The sequence below is a fragment of the Eucalyptus grandis genome, chromosome 6 (assembly GCF_016545825.1).
Source record: "Eucalyptus grandis isolate ANBG69807.140 chromosome 6, ASM1654582v1, whole genome shotgun sequence".
NCBI classification, from domain to species: domain Eukaryota; kingdom Viridiplantae; phylum Streptophyta; class Magnoliopsida; order Myrtales; family Myrtaceae; genus Eucalyptus; species Eucalyptus grandis.
Window position 1 is genome coordinate 11,675,321 of NC_052617.1, and position 15,338 is coordinate 11,690,658.

The window sequence follows — 15,338 nt, forward strand, 5'->3', positions numbered from 1 at the left end:
CAACCACAAGCGAGGGCTAAGATGCCCTCACCGGCGGTGGACAAGGGCATCGTGGCCCTCGTCGGCATCCTCGCCCGGCTAGATTGAGCGCTAAGGGTAGGAGAAGGGGAAGGAAGGGGAAGGAAGGGGAAGGGAAAAAAATAAAGAAAACAAAAGAAAGAAGAAAAATTATTAAAAAATTCTAAAATATTAAAATATTATTTTAAAAATGCAATGTTAGCGCCAATAGCACCATTAAGTGCCAATTGACCAAAATTAGTTAGATGGACTGAACTGGGTACATATACAAAATATTTATGACTGAATTGATAAAAAAATGACTGAATTGGTACAATTGCAATAAATTTATGACTTTTTTGGTAATTCTCCCATCATTTTGTTAGCATTTAAACTTAATTTAGCTGGTTTGTAGATGAGTAGAGCTCCTCTACTTCGAGCTTGTATACTCATATTTAGAAAGCAATATAGATTAAATATATTAAAAAATATTAAAAGCATCTCTATTATATAAATCTAGTGTCACGCCCTGATCCTCGAGTGCGTGCCCATCCCTCTCTGGTCGATAAAATTTTGCGACTTCCCAGGGCTAGTCGCCAACAATTTTACTTTATTGCACATGCGGAAGCGGATTATAAATCTCCTGATAGTAATCATTTCGGGATAGAAAAGCAAGACAATAGGTTCACAAACAAACATGCCTTTATAAACATATGTTGAGTCATGTACAAGAGTCTATGGTCAAAAGACTACAAAAGATTGTTCTCCAAAAGAAGTGGTCCTATTTGACCTATACTTCATATCACCTCCTCTCTGCTCTAGGTCCTCCACTTGATGATCCTGAAAGTGGTTATACAATAACTAGTGAGATAATGTCTCAGTAAGTCTATGCTCTAAACCTCAATTGGGAGGGAAATACGCTAAGAAGCGTCCTAACCACACCATCACGCATTTAGCATAGAGGACTTATCTCGTCTCAATTTCACCCTGCAAGTCAGCACAGTTCATATCACAAATCAGAGCAATAGTCAAGCTCAATTAATTGGAACACAATACTTAATTTATCATGCATTCCTAGTTTTGATCTTGGCATATAGCATAGCCTACTCTCTGTTAGGCGGTCTTCTGGCATTTCCAGGCATCATCTCACCCTATTGAGCACGGCACGTCACTACATCGGTGGCTTTCCCGAAAGAGCTTAGGGTCCAGAATCTACTGCGACCGGCTTCCCGTTGTTTAGGGGCATCCCATACAGGGGTAACGTTCAGCTCAACAGCCTGGGATGATTTCTCTTAACCAACACACGACCACTCAATCTCGGCCCAGGACACTATGCCTTGCACTCAAATGCCTCTATTAAAATAGTGATCCTGGCCTATTTTTTTTCGTATTAAAAATACCTAGTAAAATAGTTGTGTGTTGGTACACAATCAAATCGATCCAGAAAAGATGATATCATTCATTTTTAAAATCCCACTATTTTATATAGTACTTAAAACTATTTTTGGTGTTAAAATCCGACACTTGGGATTTTCTGAATAAATATTGGAAATTCATAATTTTTAGAATTAAATACCAAAAACCCAATCATCAGTTAATTTGCATAATTTAACACTCAATTGCAGAAATTAACCACACTATTACAATCAGTAGGAAATTCCGGTCACCGGCTATCCTGGCCTAATTTCTGGAAAAATAATTATTAATTAATTAATTATCGAAATTAATTAAATAATTCAATTTAAATACTAAAAATACCAACCTAGGCCAAAATCGCTAAATTAAATACCAATACGGACTCGGAAAATTCTCGAACCCTTCTAGATAAGTAATGGATTATCTAGGCCTCACTTACTCTAATCTAACCACCTAACGTGCATAATTAAATAATTAAATTTCTAATTTAATCTAACTAACCACCTAATTCCTAATTAAATAAATCTAAACACCCCTTAGTCGTCATTAGCCTACTAAGAAGAGTTTAGTGCATAAACTCACCTGCTTGTTTGCGGAACCCGGTTCACCGCGATGATGACGCGACGAATCCTCGGGCTGGACCTAAAACGGGCCCAACAAATCTCAGCCCAAATTTGAGATTTGCTTTTAACTTGGGCTAGGCTTCAAATCTAACTAAAGGTGGGCTAGCCGCGGTCGGGGCTACAGATGATGGGTCGGATTGCAGGCTTCAATTGAATTGAACCACCTTGTGCTGAAGTTGGAAATTGAAGACTGCTGGGCCGAGGAATTGCTGGTTGAACGTCTGGATTTTTGGGCTGGCTTGTTGCTGCTGAAGATGGGCCTCGTTGAACTCATGGGCTGAAGAAGAAATGAGCGAGCTGGCAGAGATGGAACTCGCGGATGCTTGGTCAACGTGGGAGTTGCTGCAGGGACTTTCGATGCTATGGGTTTGACCGACGGAATGAGTGGCAGAGAGAAGACGCGGCAGCAGCTTTGCTGGATCTTCAAGTTGCTTCATGGCTTCGGTTGTTGAAGACTAACCAAAGAAGCTGAAGGCAGGTGGCAACAAAGATGGAGGTGGAGGTGTGGGCTTCGATCGTGGGGAAAATGAACGGAGGGAGAGAGTGAGTGGAGGACGCGCGGCAAGAGGCAGCAAGATGGAGGGTCTTCGGTGGAGCTACAGGCGTGGTCAACAACTTCTAGAGGCTTCAAAGGAGTATTGACCGAGCGGGGGACAGACTGAGGTGGAGAGGGCAAGCGTCGATGGTAGTGAGACAGCGGGAGAGAAAGAGAGACAATGTGGCTTGCTGATCAAAGGAAAAAGGGAAAAAGAAAGCAAAGTAGGAGCCAATGGAGGAGGATCGTTCGAGCGAGGAGACAATGGGGGAAGAAAGCGTGCGTGAGAAGTTAGGGAGGAGAGATAGTCAACACACTTATCCAACCAATTAAATACTTGCCCCCTCTCTAATACTTGCTAACAAACTAAATTCACCAAATAAATCACCAATTAATCCAAATTAATGAAAAAATCCCAGCCCCAAGCTCCAATTTCTCAATTTTAGGCCTTAATCTCTTCACTCAATTCCCCAAATTGAGGTCTAATTTCGATGAAGAAAAATCCCGTACAATTTTACGTAAGTCCCCGATACTCAAAGGCTTGGTTTGGAAGTCCAAATTTCCTCCAATTGAGCCCATCCAAATTTCCTCCAATTTTTCGAATCGTTCAAAACAATTTTCTCTAAAAATCCCAGAATCTCGAAAAATTTCGGAGGATGAGTCGACGTTCCAAAATAGATAGATCGTGACACGACAGAACTTTAAATTTCAGAAATTGGGTTCGATTCACGGTTAATTTCAATCCGATGCGGTTTTAGCGTGACCTAGTTTATCGGGTAGTTTTTAGGAATTTTTGGTGCAATTGACTCGTGATCGATTTATCTCGAGTCACAATGTACATTTTCGACACATTGACGACTCTCGGTTGTTGTAAAAATCGCAAGGTTTCAATTACGAACACTTGGTACCAAAATGATAGAAAAATCGGTCTAGTGCCGATCGATGAGTATTTTGCAATCAAGTGGAATCACCCATACTCTGATCACATATCTTAGTCGAATCGACCTATCTTCGGTCTTTGATCGATTTCTAATAGTGCCGTAATGACCTTTGCAGAATAACACGGTCGAGCAGTCGATTTCTGGTCGAATTCTCAAGTCCATTGCATTTAGATTCCTTAACCGCTTCCTCAGATAGACCAATTATCTTGTGAGTGATCAGGTCAGAGAATAGCACTATCGGCGCGTCAACGAAATGCCCGATTTATTTAATTGAAAACGAAATTTGAAAATTCAGGCTGTCACATCTAGACCGAGTAATTACTACTTTTCGGTTATTTGTGAATGGTTTGAAAAACGTTTTATGAAATGTGTTTCAAAAGTTTACTCGTTTATAAAATGGATTTCGAATGTTGTGGTGGGTTTGTGTCGATACTTTATATCTCTATGAGTCCATTAAGGGGTTTATAGCTATGCACAATAGTTTTAGGATATCCTTATGAGATTAGCCACTAATAATACTAGTGGGGACCTAGCCAAGAGGGAATTTTGAGATCGCCTTCGTTATAAGGGCGTTATACGTGATTATGTTTAGGTATCTGAACACAAGATTGGTCAATGAAATGGACCATTGACATGTGATTTGATAAAGATTTATCAATGGACTTAATAATTGATGTTTGAATTGTAATGGTAAATTAAATCGGTATTTCTTATTTGTATAATGCTTGGTCGAAAGGATAAAACTGATTTTTGATCTTGCTTATATACTATATTGTGAATTTGGGTTAAACGAGTTGTAGTTTGGTTTTGTAAATGTGCATAGTGAATACTCAATCTACTTAAAAGAATTGTACTATTCATTGGGCCATGGTTGCTCATTCCACTCATTTTTCAAATTTTTATGGTTTCTCGACTAGCGCCTGTTAGCACGAGAGCATTATCGACGGGAACTTTTGGGAGTTGGATTATGGGCATGATATGATCAAGGTTGTATGTATGTCTGTTGATAGTTGTTGGGTTTAGCAAATATATTTCTTGATAAATTATAGAAATTGTGATGTTGTAACCAACCTGCTAATATATTTTGATAAGAGGTGGTTGGTTGTTTTGAAACTGCAGTATCATCCCCATTTCTTGTTGGTTTCAAAGTGTGAAAGGTTCGGTGTTCGGGTTACGGATTGGCAGTGATATTTAATAATTAGGCTTTTATTTTCGGACGTCCATATGTTTTGGACTTTTGAGCACCCACTTGTTAGTCCTTCAGAGGATGCCGATCGTTCCATACACATCAGGTAATCAACGAAAACATACAGGATTGTACTTTTTTGGGGATCACTGTACTGCCTCCCCTCTGAAGATTTTCGAAAGTAAGATTAAGAATGGAAATGCAAATTGCAATTAGGTAGAGGCGACCGGATCTGTACATAACTCACTTTTTTGATTAATAAGTATTAATAAGAAAAAATTATGTCTTAGGCTGTCTGGTCATAATTATTTGCACTGTATATCCTTATCAAGAACTAATTTCCCTTAGGTTGTCGTTAGTGAGTTTGTTTCTCTTCACACTCGCATGAAGTTCTTTTCTGGAGTCCTTAAAATTGGAGCCACCCGGTAATATTTGTACCATAGGTATAGTCTACAGAGGAAGGATCACTCATGCTTCCCCCCAAGAAGTCAGATATCGTTCAAAAACCAGTTCTCAATCTCCATCCTACCTTCCTACTTACTGACCTATATATCCATCCTACTTTCATACCAGCTAAAAGGGTCATGAAATGTAAACGACCAAAGAAGGTATTATTCCCGAAATGCATATGAAACTTCCAAAGAACATAAATCACACTTTAAAACTGTCACTTGCAGAAGGCAGAAAAGGAAAATTCTACCAATCTGATCCCTCCTTTGTGGTCAATGGTTTTCTGGACCTGCATACATTCGACTTTATACCAAGCGCACAAACCAAGAAGTCTTGGACAATGAATGAAATAAATGATCAACGACATTTCTCAGATCTATTCGCAATTCCTCACAACAACACACTATCGACCATCCAACGTCGTCACTGTGACTGCATTGACAGTATGGAGTTCTTCATGCCTCATGGTTGCGCTAAAGTCCATTGAACCTCTTTTCATGAAGAAACCAGGCTGCGTAGGTTGAGGCAAGCTTCCACTTTCATTGCCTAACATGGCCACTACAGAGGACGTCGCTGGTCTGTCATTTGGGAACTTCTGCACGCATAACAAGCCAACATGGATACATCTCCGTACTTGAGGTTCCACCAAATCATACAGGCACCCATCAATGAGTTCCATGGCTCTGTCTTCACTCCATAGCAACCATGCCTTAAAAAAATTGCATGTCAGGCTTAGTAATGCAAGATGAAAAGAGAGATAAGGGAGAGAGAACAACATATGTTCTGGATCTTTTTTCTTACATGTCCAAGAAGGTTATGGTGATGATTTAGGTGGCAGAATCCTCTGTTTCTTTTGCTGCTTGAAATCTCTAACAAAAGCACACCAAAGCTAAAGACATCAGATTTCATAGATAATTTTCCATCGAAGGCATACTCAGGGGACATATAGCCACTACAATGACAAAGTATTAGTTTTCTAACATAATATGCAGCCCTATTTAGAGATTTTCTGAAAAACCAGAGTTCTTACTAAGTTCCGATGATTCTCTGTCTTTGCTTCTTTCTCATCACATGCAAAAATTCTCGCCAACCCAAAGTCCGAGATTCTAGGGCTTAGGCTTCCATCCAATAAAATGTTGCTAGCTTTGAGATCCCGGTGAATTACTTGAAGTTTTGAATCATGGTGCAGATAGAGAAGACCTCTCGCAATCCCAATGATAATGTCAAAACGTTTTTCCCAGTCTAACAATAAGCATCTTTCATGATCTGCATAGCAGATAAGTTTAGTCTATTCAACCGGAGGAATTAAGTTTGGTACACAGATAGCATCATGATCAAGTAATAACTTTGAATAAAGGGTCTAGAGACCAAACCAAAGGTGAAATAATCCAAGCTCTTGTTTTGCATATACTCATAGACCAATATCCTTTCCTCCCTCTCCATACAACTTAGAAGCCCCACAAGATTCCGGTGTTGAAGTTTGGCTATTAGATTGTTTCGTTCATGAACTCTTCAAGACCTTGTCCTGAATTTCTCGACAGTCTCTTACTGCTACTTCTTGTCCTGCGAAAAGATTGCCCTGCATATTGCGGTTAGAGTAGACATGTTAAACAATAAAGTCTGATCACTCTGTTTACAGTTAACTTTGTCTTGGAATATACATGGCTCATTACCTTGTAAACGGGGCCAAAGCCACCAGCTCCAATAAGATTATCCTCAGAAAAGCCGTCCGTAGCTTTAACGATGGTAGCCAGATCAAAAAGTGGCAAATCAACATCTTCCTCCTTGATTTTCCAACCTGAGAATGACCGGTTACTAATAATATCGTTGTCAAAATGTATGTTAACCTCACGAAGGGCCTTAAACTCTCTTCGTGATTTCTGGATGCGTACATTCATAGAACCAGTTGTACTGACCTTTGCTCTTTATTCGGCAATTCCGGATACAATGGAAGTACACCATGGCTGATAGAAACAAAGCAGCAATAGCTGACGTCAATACGGCAATGACCATCCTTTTCTTCTTGTCAGAATTATGAAGGAAATCTAGGATAGAGAAGACTATTAATTGCAATCTTCTAGGGTGCTGTTCCTGAATGAGCTGGTTATAAGATGGAAAGTCTAGAAAAAAAAAGTGATGATTGGCAAAAAAAGTACCTAGTTCAGATAATGGTAGGCGTATGTATAGAGTTTGCCCATAGTCGCCTTCTTTGTACTCCTCAATGTCAATTAGGCTTCCAAACCACAGGAGACAGCCGCTACCTCCTCCTCTAACATCTGAATTAGCATAAGCTGTACATGAACGGTTCTTTAAGCACTCGTCTTCACATTCCTTGAGGCTCATGTTATTGTTCAACCAGAAATCTAACAGGTCGGGAAGTTTCACTATTGCAAGTTTGAGGAACCCTTCTTCCTTCGAACCATTTAGTGTTTTTCTCGTGCATCCACCAGACCAATTAAGATCCCATTCTTCTGGAGACTTTGGTTTGTATCCCTTTAAGCAATCACATATTGCAGCTCTGCTAATTTTACAGATACTGGCTCCGCAAGTACCGTAAGCCTCACATGGATCGTTGGGCACTGAGTACATGATATTCCAGGCTTTGCTTCTTTTACTGGCAACATGGAACTGGAGCAACCCAGAATGGTTCATTGTAAATACTCTAGGGATAAATTCGCTTTTTCTGGCTTCTACTTCCAAATAGATCTCATTTTCACCATAGAAGAACACTAGCTTGGTAACTGCATTTGAGCTAATTGGTGCACCACTGAACTGTATGCCATTCCACGGTCCTGTCCGATATTTCTTGCTGGATCCTAAGCTGATGAGTTCCAATCGAGGCAACCCTTGAATGTTCAACCTGTAAGTATAATCTCCAGAGGAAGGATCATCTATGCTTTTCCAAGAAGTCAGATGCCTTTCTAGACCGATTTTCAAGTCCCATCCTAATTTCGTACCTGGTAGTAGTGTGTCAGACGGATGATCAAAACTCTGCGATGAGTAGTCATCAGAATTCAGACTGGTATTCTCTCTGAGAACAAGATTTCCAGTGTCTAAGAGCTGTGCAACGGGATTTTTCAGAGCCCTGGACACATTTGAAGACCAGACAATGCTTTTCGATTGGTTGACAAGAACTAGATCTCCATCATCGCTAAACGTGAGAAATCCATGTGAATCAGTGAGTGGATTGTCCCTGTTGGCAACCCCAACAACTGTTTCTGGAGTGATCTTGTACCACATGCCGAAGTACTTCTTCTGGGAGTTGCCAGGAGAGAAGAAGCGGAGCTCAAAGCTTTGGCCAGTAGAGATCAATTTCTCTCCATCTTTCATAGAATGGCCTGAACTTAATGTGTCAGCCGCAGTCGATAAGCCAAAGACTGACAGGCAGATAATGTAAAGGCAGATGAACAAAGTCGGTGTTTCCATGCCTGAACTAAATCATGTAGAACCGCAAATCTGTATAAGATTTAGAAGAAAAAGTACAAGTGCTTGCGCCCTGCAAGCTAAAATCTAGGATTCAGATAGAAATAGGTATGTGATCACCACTGGCAACCTTATACGAAGCTGTCAGGATAGAAATTTTCAGTTGACTGATCAATTCACATGTCCAGCAAGACTGGCGGAGATTAATTCTACTTCGCACGCATCACGCTTCTTACTTCTAGGATACGTTAGTCATAAGATTCTTGGTGCTTATTTTGGCCTTATGCTTGATTATTAGCACATGCCTAAATACGCATTTTCATATTTGAACAATGCCACACAGATTGTAATCTACTGTAATTGATTAGGTTCACCCTGCGTTTATCGATGTCATCGTGGCATTAAACACGGGGTCATCATAGACGGCCTTTGGCTGAGTAGCGATGTGAAATGTGAAATTGCGAGTACTTTAGCTTTAAGAATGTAAAGGGACCAAGCCGTATAACAATGGTATTTGAGGTTTGAACATTACCAGACTTTTAACTACGGACTTCTCAGATAGACCCCAAAGAGATCACCGCCTCGGTCTTTCATTTGTCACTGCAGTCAGAACTGAAAACCCAGAAAATTTGAAATTTTTGGGACAATTGTTCTGGCTCTTAAAGAGTCGAGACCCGTCAAAATCTATGGACGGCCCTTCTGCCGGGCATCATAGCGGTCAAAAGACGACACACATACCTTTGACCCTTTCGTTGATTTATATTTTCTTTTTCTTTTTACGGTATTCACATTTGACGAATTTAGACTTGGAACTTCCCAACATAAATTAATGATAATTGTTCATTGAGTTTTAGCTCTTAACCGCTTCAGTTTCCAAAAATTGGTTTATCGCCACTAATTGCAGTTTCTTTTCAAAGACAAGCATTTATGCCAAAACACTTGGTTGGCTAATGTTGGCTTCTAATTGCTGACGATTACCGCAATGATGAATTTCTTTTCATCTTACTTAGGTTCTCTAAGTACTCTACGACTATTTTAATTTAATAAAATCTAATTTAGGGTAAATTTGTCATAAATATATCAATTTTGGATTTTTGTAGTCAAAAATTAATTTGAGGTAATTTGTCACAAATTTGCTAATTTGAGATTTTTAGTGATCAACAAATTAATTTGAGATTAATTTGGGGTTTTTTTAATGATATTAACCCTATAATTTTTATTGATGCCTTCAAAGTGTTGTTGGACTCATTCAATTAGGACCAAACAATAGATACTCTGCAAATGGCGAAACATCTTTATATTAATCATAAATGTGGAAATACTTCCCTTGGGAGAGTATTTATCTAGGTATCGTATAAGGATAAAGTGAAGCACTAAATATAACAATTTGCTCATATGAAAGGTTGAAGAGTCGATACAATTCACTATGAATAATCATTGGCTCAATTTATTTTTTTTAAAAGGCGTATTCCAAGTTTCTTCACCCACTGAATTACAAAAACGAGAATCCTTTGTTGTAGCCCTCATCTCGCGCTAACCAGTCCTCCATCTGCAAGGTAGCGATAGATTTGCGGACACAAATATCACATATTCATGGAAGAGGCAACTGCATGTATGCCTTCAGAACCTTTTCAGATTGTTTTTAGTAATGTTTTCTAAAATATTAGAACCTGATGAAGCAACGTCAAAGTGCAGGTCACCGCACCTTTCCCACATTGAAGATTGTAGTGATTGGAGACCATCTTCTGGTCCTTTCTACCTTCATTCACTGAGAAAGCTCCTTTGAATTCCACCGTGCAGGTAACTTCCTCAACAGCAGGTTTATCGACCTTCTGGCGTGGTGATTGTAACAATATTCCTTGTGTATGATTCTTCCCTTGGAAGATGCCTCTGTGCTCGATGGACATCTCTCCTTAAAGAACCTTGGCTGTTTAGGCTGTGGCAAGATTGCTTCCTCATTCACTAACATGAAAATGACTGAACCCATTGTTGGCCTATCTTCAGGACACTTTTGGACACATACCAAACCGACTTGAACCCATCTCTCTACTTGGTTTGCGATGAAGGAGTCGCGTAGAGATTCATGTAGAAGTTCCAAGGACTTGCCTGCAATCCATAGCAACCATGCCTAGGACAAATCCATTCATGTCATTAAACATCACATAAAAGACAAGTTTATACAAACCATATTGCACTACTTGCATGCCCAAGAAGGTTGTGTTCATGATCAGGATGGCAGAATCCTCCACTCCTTTTGCCACTTACTATCCCTAGCAAAATTACACCAAGGCTGAAAAATAGCATCTCGGGCTCAGAAATGCAAGACGAAAAGAGAGACATGAGGGAGAGAGAACGACATATGCTCTGGATCTTTTCTCTTACATGTCCGAGAAGGTTATGGTGATGATTTGGATGGCAGAATCCTCTGTTTCTTTTGCCGCTTACAATCTCCAACAAAAGCACACCAAAGCTAATGATATCGGATTTCACAGAATTTTCCATCGAATGCATACTCAGGGGACATATAGCCACTGTAATGGCAATGTATTAGTCTTTTAGCAAAATATACGGTCCTATCCAGAGATTTGCTGAAAGGATGAGTTCTTACTAAGTTCCGATGATTCTCTTCGTCTTTGCTTCTTTCTCATCACATACAAAAATTCTTGCCAACCCAAAATCCTAGATTCTGGGGCTTAGGCTGCCATCCAGTAAAATGTTGCAAGCTTTGAGATCACGGTGAATTACTTGAAGTCTACAATCATGGTGTAGATAGAGAAGACCTCTCGCAATCCCAATGGTGATGTCAAAACGTTTTTCCCAGTCTAACAGTAAGCATTTTTCACGATCTACACATGCAGATATGTTTAGTCAACCAGAGGAATTATGTTCAGTGCATCATGAACCTCTGTGAATATAGGGTCTAGAGAACTAACCAAAGATAAAATAATCCAAGCTCTTGTTTTGCATGTACTCATAGACCAAAATCCTTTCGTCCCTCTCCATGCAACAGCCTAGAAGCCCCACAAGATTCCGGTGTTGAAGTTTGGCTATGAGAATTGTTTCATTCTTGAACTCTTCAAGACCATGTCTTGAATCTCTTGACAGTCTCTTCACTGCTACTTCTTGTCCGGTAAAAAGATTGCCCTGCATATTGCATATAGAGTACATGCTAAACAATAAAATATGATCATTCTATCTGCAGTTAACCTCGCCTTGGAATATGCATGGCTTGTTACCTTGTAAACTGGACCAAATTCACCAGCTCCAATCAGACTATCCTCAGAAAAACCGTTCGTAGCATTAACAATGGTAGCCAAGTCAAAAAGTGGCAAATCAACATCTTCCTCCTTGATTTTCCAACCTAAGAAAGACCACTTACTATAAAAATGTATGGCGCAATCCATGTTAAAAACACAAAGGGGCCTTAATGTCGCTTTGTATATTGTGGAGGTGTACATTCATAGAATCAGTTATACTGACCTTTGCTCTTTATTCTGCGATTCTGGATTTGATGACAGTACGCCATGGCTGAGAGAAACAAAGCAGCAATAGCTGACATCAGTATGGCGATGACCATCCTTTTCTTCTTCACAGAATTATGAACGAAATCTAGGATAGAGACTGAGAAGATTAAATGCAAACTTTGAGGTGCTGTTCCTGAATAAGCTGGTTAGAAGATAGAATGTCTAGAGAAAAATGCATATCAGCAAAATTAGTACCAAGTTCAGATTTTGGTAGGCGGATGTACAGAGCTTGCCCATAGTTATCTTCTCTGTACTCCTTAACGTCAAGTAGGCTTCCAAACCACAGGAGACAGCTGCTAACTCCTCTAACATCTGAATTAGCATAAGCTGTACAAGAACAGTTCTTTAAGCACTAGGCCTCACATTCCTTGAGGCTCATGTTGTTGTTCAACCAGAACTCCAGCAGGTCAGGAATTTTCACGTTTGCAAGTTTGAGGAATCCTTCTTCTTTTGTACAATTTATTGGTATTCTCCTCGTGCATCCACTAGACCAATTGAGGAGATCCCATTGTTCTGGAGACTTCGGTACAAACCCCTTTAGGCAATCACATATTGGATCTCTGTTAATTCTACATATACCGTTGGCTCCACAAGCACCGTAAGCATCACATTTATCATTGGGTATCGAGTACATGATATTCCAGGCATTGCTTCTTGTACTCGCAACATAGAGCTGGAGCCACCCGGCATGGTTGGTTAGTAGTCTTACGATAAATTTGCTTTTACTGACTTCATATAGAAGATACATTTGATTTTCACCATAGAAGAACAACGGCTTGATCACTGGATTCGATGCAATTGAAGAACCATTATATTGTATTCCAAACCATGGTCTTGTCCAATATATCTTGCCAGATCCTAAGCTGACGAGTTCAAATCGAGGCAACCCGTTAATGTTCAACCTTAAAGTATAATCTCCAGGGGAAGGGTCATCCTTGCTTTTCCAAGAAGTCAGACACCTTTCGAAACCAATTTTCAGGTCCCATCCTAATTTCATACCAGGTAGTAGAGTGTCTGACGGATGATCAAAACTCTGCCATCTATAGTCATCAGAATTCAAACTAGAATTCTCTCTAAGGACAAGATCTCCAGTGTCTAAGAGCTGAGCAACGGGATTTTTCACAACCCTGGACAAATTTGAAGACCAGACGACACTCTTCGATTGGTTGACAAGAACTAGATCTCCATCATGGCTAAACGTGAGAAAACCATGTGAATCCGTAAGTGGCTTGTCCCTGTTGGCAACCCAAACAACTGTTTTTGGAGAGATCTTGTACCACATGCCGAAGTACCTGTTCTTGGAGTTGCCAGTAGAGAAAAACCAAGCTCAAAGCTTTGGTCAGAAGACACCAACTTCTCTCCATCTTTAATGGACCGACCTAAACTTAAGGTATCAGATGTGATCGACAAGTTCAGCACAAGCATGCCAAAAATAGAGTAAAAGAAAGGGTAATAAGGAAGCTTTTCGAATGCCATAAAGCCTTCTGTTTATTCTTTCCCTGGCTCTTCCCTCTCAATGACAAGTTGCAAACTCCAAGGTTCTCACCAAGAAGATCTGGCTGAAGCCTACCCGACAAGGTACTCCTTACATTTATTGCAGAGTCCATCACTAGCTATTTCCAGTGGGATACGATATCATTCCATCGGGAGATCCAGATGACCAAGTTAAGCTGTCAAGTGTGGTTGACTAGGAGACTTATGATGTCTATTCATGCGAATTAATAAAGTCATACCTTTCTCCTCACGGCTCAATTACAGCCCACAGGACAAAGACAGGGTGACAACTGAAAAAAATTGAAGCCCAAAGTTATTCGGGCTGTGTTAATCTAAGGAAGATGTGAAAACACAAGTTTGGCAACAAGGGAGCGATTTAGTGATCGGTCTAATCCCATAAATTCAGAGGCATTCAAAATTATAAGCACAACCAAAGACTTGCATATCATTTTGTTGCAGTTTCCGGATGACGTCTCACCACAAACATTTAAGCTGTATTTGGTGGTCTGGATTTAAGTCTAGATAAGATAATACATTATTATATCCGGTGTTTGTTAACATTGTCCAGGACGGATAAATCCAAATACATCCTAATAAAAAGCCAGATAAGAAATCAGGTGGAATGAACCAAATTGGATATATAATTTTAAAAAATTAACTTAACAAATTTCATGCACGTAGAGAACCACACCTTGAGTCAGACTCACTATCCTCGGCGTTTCTCACTGGTGGCACCCCACCACCACTCCAGCTGCCATCCACCACGATGGTCCCTCACTCCGGCGCCAAAGAAATCCCCACCTCAGGCTTTCACTTGTCAGTTGAGTTTGAACTGAAAACCCACGGAATGGAAAATTTTGGGACAATTTGTATGGACAAAATGTATGGAAACGTGAGAAACTTCCCAAAAGTCACCATGGGGCCCTTCTGCTGAGCATCATAGCTGTCATAAGAAGATACATACATTTGACCCTTTGGTTGTTGTTGATGTTTTGTTTTTGTTTTTGTTTTTGTTTTTGCTTTTTGTTTTTTTTTTTTTTTTGCTTGTTTTGGTCCATCAACTATTTACATTTGACAAATTTAGGGTTGGAACCTCCCATAAGCAATCAAATGACTATTGTTCATTGATTTTCAGCTTTGAATTGCTTCAGCTTTGGAAAATCGTTTTATTGCCACTTATCCCGCAGCTTCTTTTGGAAGACAAGCTACTATGCCAAAGCACTTGGTTGACTACTGGCGGCTGCTTATTGCTGACGATTATTGCGATGATGAATTTCTTTTCATTTTGTTTAGGTTCTTTAAGTACTTTGGCTTAAAGAAATTTATTTGATCTGAAATGATTTGAATGTAATTTTAAGGAAGATGTACCTTAGTCATGGAGCTACCTTAGTCATTAGTTGTTCATAATTTTTCTCAACGAAATAAAAGAAAAGGAAAATACCAAAAACCATCCTTCCTTTCCGGCCATTACTACTTACCCTCCTATATTTAAAGAATACCACTTACCATCCTCTGAAAATATCGCATTGCTGAAATGACAAAATTGCCCCTCTTTGAAATATAATCCTCCAAATCTCTCACAAACCTTCTTCACCATCACCCACGAACCCTCGTCTCTTTTGTCACGCATCACCCTCTGCCACTACCGCCACCCATTGTGGCGGTGGCCATGACGGCAGTCAATGAGCAGTAACTAAGCTTAGAGTTATGTGGTTATTTTTTCAGTTTGGTTTTGGGTTTGGGTGTGGT

The 15,338-nt window shown here is 39.9% G+C and overlaps 2 protein-coding genes across 7 annotated transcripts; both read right to left on the reverse strand.

The window, feature by feature from the left end:
* Positions 1-5,506: 5,506 nt before the first annotated feature.
* LOC104451486 (receptor-like serine/threonine-protein kinase SD1-8) lies at positions 5,507-8,574 on the reverse strand. The gene is given in 8 exon segments (XM_039314340.1): positions 5,507-5,857; positions 5,950-6,100; positions 6,179-6,190; positions 6,192-6,414; positions 6,658-6,727; positions 6,822-6,946; positions 7,041-7,112; positions 7,305-8,574. Coding segments are annotated over 8 exon segments (2,229 nt in total). The 3' UTR covers positions 5,507-5,551.
* Positions 8,575-10,013: 1,439 nt separating this feature from the next.
* LOC104451487 (G-type lectin S-receptor-like serine/threonine-protein kinase SD1-1) lies at positions 10,014-13,691 on the reverse strand. Of its 6 annotated transcripts, none has more exons than XR_005552079.1 (6): positions 12,291-13,691; positions 12,052-12,099; positions 11,505-11,932; positions 10,954-11,417; positions 10,757-10,841; positions 10,014-10,677 (listed from the first exon to the last, which is right to left on the reverse strand). XR_005552079.1 is itself a non-coding variant. In XM_039315282.1 (5 exons), the coding sequence occupies exons 2-5, from the start codon at positions 12,146-12,148 to the stop codon at positions 11,251-11,253; spliced, it is 600 nt and encodes a 199-aa protein (XP_039171216.1). In that variant the 5' UTR covers positions 12,149-12,180; positions 12,291-13,679; the 3' UTR covers positions 10,014-11,250. The 6 variants fall into 6 exon arrangements, 1 of the variants encoding a protein (XP_039171216.1); XR_005552080.1 differs by having other exon boundaries at positions 10,014-11,102; positions 11,180-11,417; positions 11,505-11,715; ... (1 more) ...; positions 12,052-12,180; positions 12,291-13,679; XR_005552077.1 differs by having other exon boundaries at positions 10,014-11,102; positions 11,180-11,417.
* Between the last annotated feature and the right edge of the window lie 1,647 nt (positions 13,692-15,338).

What these genes read in the sequence shown, in the direction of transcription:
- LOC104451487 (XM_039315282.1), bottom strand. Translation starts at nt 12,148, where the DNA reads ATGGTCATCGCCATACTGATGTCAGCTATTGCTGCTTTGTTTCTCTCA. An exon ending in AATTTGGTCCAGTTTACAAG is followed by an intron (nt 11,716 to 11,807) that starts GTAACAAGCCAT and finishes TGCAATATGCAG; the next exon opens with GGCAATCTTTTTACCGGACA. An exon ending in CTTGGATTATTTTATCTTTG is followed by an intron (nt 11,418 to 11,504) that starts GTTAGTTCTCTA and finishes CTGCATGTGTAG; the next exon opens with ATCGTGAAAAATGCTTACTG.